At 45.7% G+C, this 3,933-nt stretch overlaps 1 protein-coding gene across 3 annotated transcripts in view; it reads left to right on the forward strand.

Annotated features, from left to right (window-relative positions):
* CCDC125 (coiled-coil domain containing 125) overlaps positions 1-3,933 on the forward strand; it is a 65,183-nt gene that overhangs the window by 35,900 nt on the left and 25,350 nt on the right. For all 3 annotated transcript variants that reach the window (XM_011985270.1, XM_011985271.1, XM_011985269.1), the window contains one exon: positions 1,612-1,727. In XM_011985270.1, coding sequence (XP_011840660.1) covers positions 1,612-1,727 — 116 coding nt within the window. The remainder of the gene's footprint in view (positions 1-1,611; positions 1,728-3,933) is intronic.

The raw sequence follows: 3,933 nt of genomic DNA on the forward strand, positions 1-3,933 counted from the left end.
TATATATTTATATATATATATATATTTTTTAGATGGAGTCTCGCTCTGTCACCCAGGCTGGAGTGCAGTGGTGCAATCTCACCTCATTGCAACCTCCTCCCGGGTTCAAGTGATTCTTCCACCTTGGCCTCCCACGTAGCTGGGATTATAGGCACCTGCCATCATGCCCAGCTAATATTTTTGTCTTTTTGTAGAGACGGGGTTTCACCATGTTGACCAGGCTGGTCTTGAACTCCTGACCTCATGTGATCCGCCTGCCTCGGCCTCCCAAAGTGCAACATTAAAAAAAAAATTTTGTAGAGATGGGGGTGCCTCACTTTGTGAGGGCTCAACTCCTGGGCTCAAGCAATCCTCCCACCTTTGCCTCCAAAAGTGCTGGGATCACAGATGTGAGCCCCTGCACCCAACCCTAAAAACTTAGAGAAGAGGCTAGTTCTTTCTTCTTAGCAGAAATAAAAGAGGTGGCTTGAAGAGGACAAAACACAAGCCAGGCACTGTTGCTCATGCCTGTAATGCCAGTGCTATGGGAGGCCAAGGGGAGAGGATTGCTTGAGGCCAGGAGTCCTAGACCAACTTGGGCAACATAACAAGACTTCTCCTCTACAAAAAATAAACAAAAATTAGCCAGGCATGGTAGCATGCACCTGGCTTTTTTTTGAGAGGGAGTCTTGCTCTGTCGCCCAGGCTGGAGTGCAGTGGTGCAATCTCGCCTCACTGCAACTTCCTGGCTGCTTGAGAGGTGAAGGTGGGAGGATCCCTGGAGCCCAGGAGTTTGAAGTTGCAGTGAGCTATGATTGGACCACTGCACTCCAGCCTGGGTGACAGAGCAAGACCCTGTCTCTTAAACAAAGAAAAGAAAGGAAAAAAAGAAGAAAAGGACAAAAAAAGCTCTAAATTAGGTCCTGGGGCTGAGAGCAGCACTTTATGCTGTGTCTTAGCTAAGTTGTATAAATGCCTCCAGCTGAAGTCTGCACACACAGCTGGTGCTTCGCAGCACCAGGGACTCCAGCTGATAAGGATGCCTCCTGTGTTAGATAAGTTCAGGAGAGAAGCTGCTCACAATCACAAGTCCTCCCCTTCTGTCCTAACATTCCACCCTGCAGTGATGGGGAAAAGCCTCTGTTTTCTGCTCCCCAGTAGACAGCAGGACCCCTCTTGTTTGAAATGTTTGGTTTGAGATCTTCTTGTGAAAACTCCTAAAACAAAAACCTGATAGAGCTTGGATAGCTGGTATGTCTGACAGGAATACAATATATGAGATCTCACCATCCAGTTTTCTCACTAACCATAAAGTCTCTGAATAATTTGCTTTTACACATTCCCTTTTGGAAAATCCTTCAAAGTTTCCAAGAGGAAATAGGAATCCGACTTCAGTTGCGAAGTTAAGATGCTTTTCCATACATGGAAATGACATCATCTCATCTAGTATTACATATATATATGATCTTACATGATACTCACTATTCTATCAGATAGGTTTTCTGAATGGAGCCAGATCTTGTGGGTAGTGTATTGCTTGTACGAAATGAGTATGTGATGTTGGGGTAACTAGATTGGATAAGGCTGGAGTTAGGCTTCATAATGAATATTTTCTCATATGGCCCTTCCTAGTTTTGAATCAACAGTATTTGGAGGCCCTTGCCATGCTTGACATCAAACAGCAGAAGATGGCTCAGGAAAACATGTGCTGTGATAAAAGTGGCTTTGCAGAGGCTTCAGGTCTTGAGGTAGGTAAGCATGTGGAAAAGCTGAACAGAAGGGACATTTTCTACTTTCCTTTTCTTTGCCCCATTGCCTTTGTGTACACGTTCTAGGATAGCACATACTTAGCAATTTGAGGATGAGAGTGAGAGAGGCCCCTGGGTTTGCCCAGGTCGGCTCTTCCAGTCTTGCTGGTTCCATGCCCATCACACAGGACATTCTTGGACATGAGGGCATGTGCTGGCCACTTCTGCCCCGTTTATTTCTTATCTTTACGGTTCTAGCAGAAGCTGTGTTGGTAATGTCTCACAGCTGGGTCGGGGCTTACCATTTGAGTGCTTTCGTACACATTGTTATATCTGATCTTCATCGGAGTCTTGTGAGGGCTGCAAAGCAGGTGTTATCCCCATTTTAGAGAAGAGGAAACTAAGGCTCAAATTAGTTCAGTTACTTTCCTGAGGTGGCAAGGTCAATCTGTGGTAAAGCCAGGTTCAGAACAAAAATCTGCTGGTGCAATGCCAATGGCTGGCAATGTGGGAGTTTGGCTAATGAGGTCAGAAGGGGCCTGGGACTCATACAAAAATAATGGAGCAGTAGAGTGAGAGGGGGCAGCCATGCACTTATTGTAGAACTTAGGAAAAATTGGTAATAGTAATAACAAATACCTGCAAAGTCCTGAACAAGTTTAGATGATGTTCTAAGTGCTTTACATACGTTGATATATTTAGTCCACACAACTACCCCATAAAGTGGGTACTGTTATAATCCCCACTTCACAAATGAGGTAACAGAGGCATTGAGGGGTTAAGTAATTTGCCTGGTGTCACACAGCTAGTGTGTCGTGGAGCTGGGATTTGCAGCCTGTAGACTGAGCTTACAGTCTGAGCTTTTGAGCACCCTGTTCTGCTGCCATGGGTGGAAAACTAGTGTAATAGCAAAAAGAAAAAAAAAAAAATACAAGAAACAGCTTAAAGAAAGTTTAGGGACAGGGTGTTTTGTGATACTCTTGAGTAGACTGTGGGCCAGCCTTACCTCCAGCCAGGCAGGACCAAGGGCCCTGACCCAGCTGATGAGGGAGCACTGAGGTAAGAAGTAGCACTGGGAGTTAGGGGTCCTGGCTGAAACCTGTCATGATTTATATTGGCCCTTCCCAGGTCTTGGTTGCTTTTGGCAACTTAGGCATGGGCGGTTATCAGGAGTAGGAAAATGAAAAGGGAAAAGACCTTTCTGCCACAGATCCACCATTTGTACATTCAGCTCAACTGAAAGCTCATCCCGTGCCTCACGGTTATCGCTGATGTGAGAAAGAATGTTCCGAAATGGCCTTTACACTAAGGGAGGCAGTGGAATTTTACTCTCTGAAAAGCCTCTAAAATAGGATTATATTTTATGTCAGCTCATCCATGTGAAATGTACAGCAACAGGAAGATGCTTAGATAACAATTTTATAGTACATTCCACACAAAACTTTAATTATTATTATTATTATTTTTTTGGTTTGGTTTTGTTTTTGAGACAGGGCCTCACTCTGTAGCTCAGGCTGGAGTACAGTGGCACACTCATGGCTCTCTGCAGCTTAGACCTCCTGGGCTCAAGTGATCCTCTGACCTCAGCCTCCTAAATAGCTGGGACTATGGGTGCACACCACTATCATACCCAGCTAATTTTTTTTTTCTTTTGTTTTGTAGAGACAAGGTCTCATGTTGCCCAGGCTGGTCTCGAACTCCTGGGCTCAAGCTATCTGCCTGCCTCTGCCTCCCAAAGTGCTGGGATTACAGGTGTGAGCCACCACACCTAGCCCATATGAAACTTTAAAATATATGGGCCGGGCGCGGTGGATCATGTCTGTAATCCCAGCACTTTGGGAGGCAGAGGTAGGCAGATCACCTGAGGTCAGGAGTTTGAGCCAGCCTGACCAACATGGAGAAACCCCGTCTTCACTAAAAATACAAAATTAGCCTGGCGTGGTGGCGCATGCCTTTAATCCCAGCAACTTGGGAGGCTGAGGCAGGAGAATTGCTTGAACCTGGGAGACTGAGGTTGCAGTGAGCCGTGATCACGCCATTGCACTCCAGCCTGGGCAACAAGGGCAAAACTCCCTCTCAAAAAAATAAATAAATAAGTAAATAAATATGGCACAGGCTGGCTGCAGTGGCTCATACCTATAATCCCAGCATTTTGGGAGGCTGAGGCAGGTGGATCATTTGAGGTCAGGGATTCGAGACCAGCCTG

Source organism: Mandrillus leucophaeus, unplaced genomic scaffold (genome assembly GCF_000951045.1).
Source record: "Mandrillus leucophaeus isolate KB7577 unplaced genomic scaffold, Mleu.le_1.0 Scaffold281, whole genome shotgun sequence".
Taxonomy (NCBI): domain Eukaryota; kingdom Metazoa; phylum Chordata; class Mammalia; order Primates; family Cercopithecidae; genus Mandrillus; species Mandrillus leucophaeus.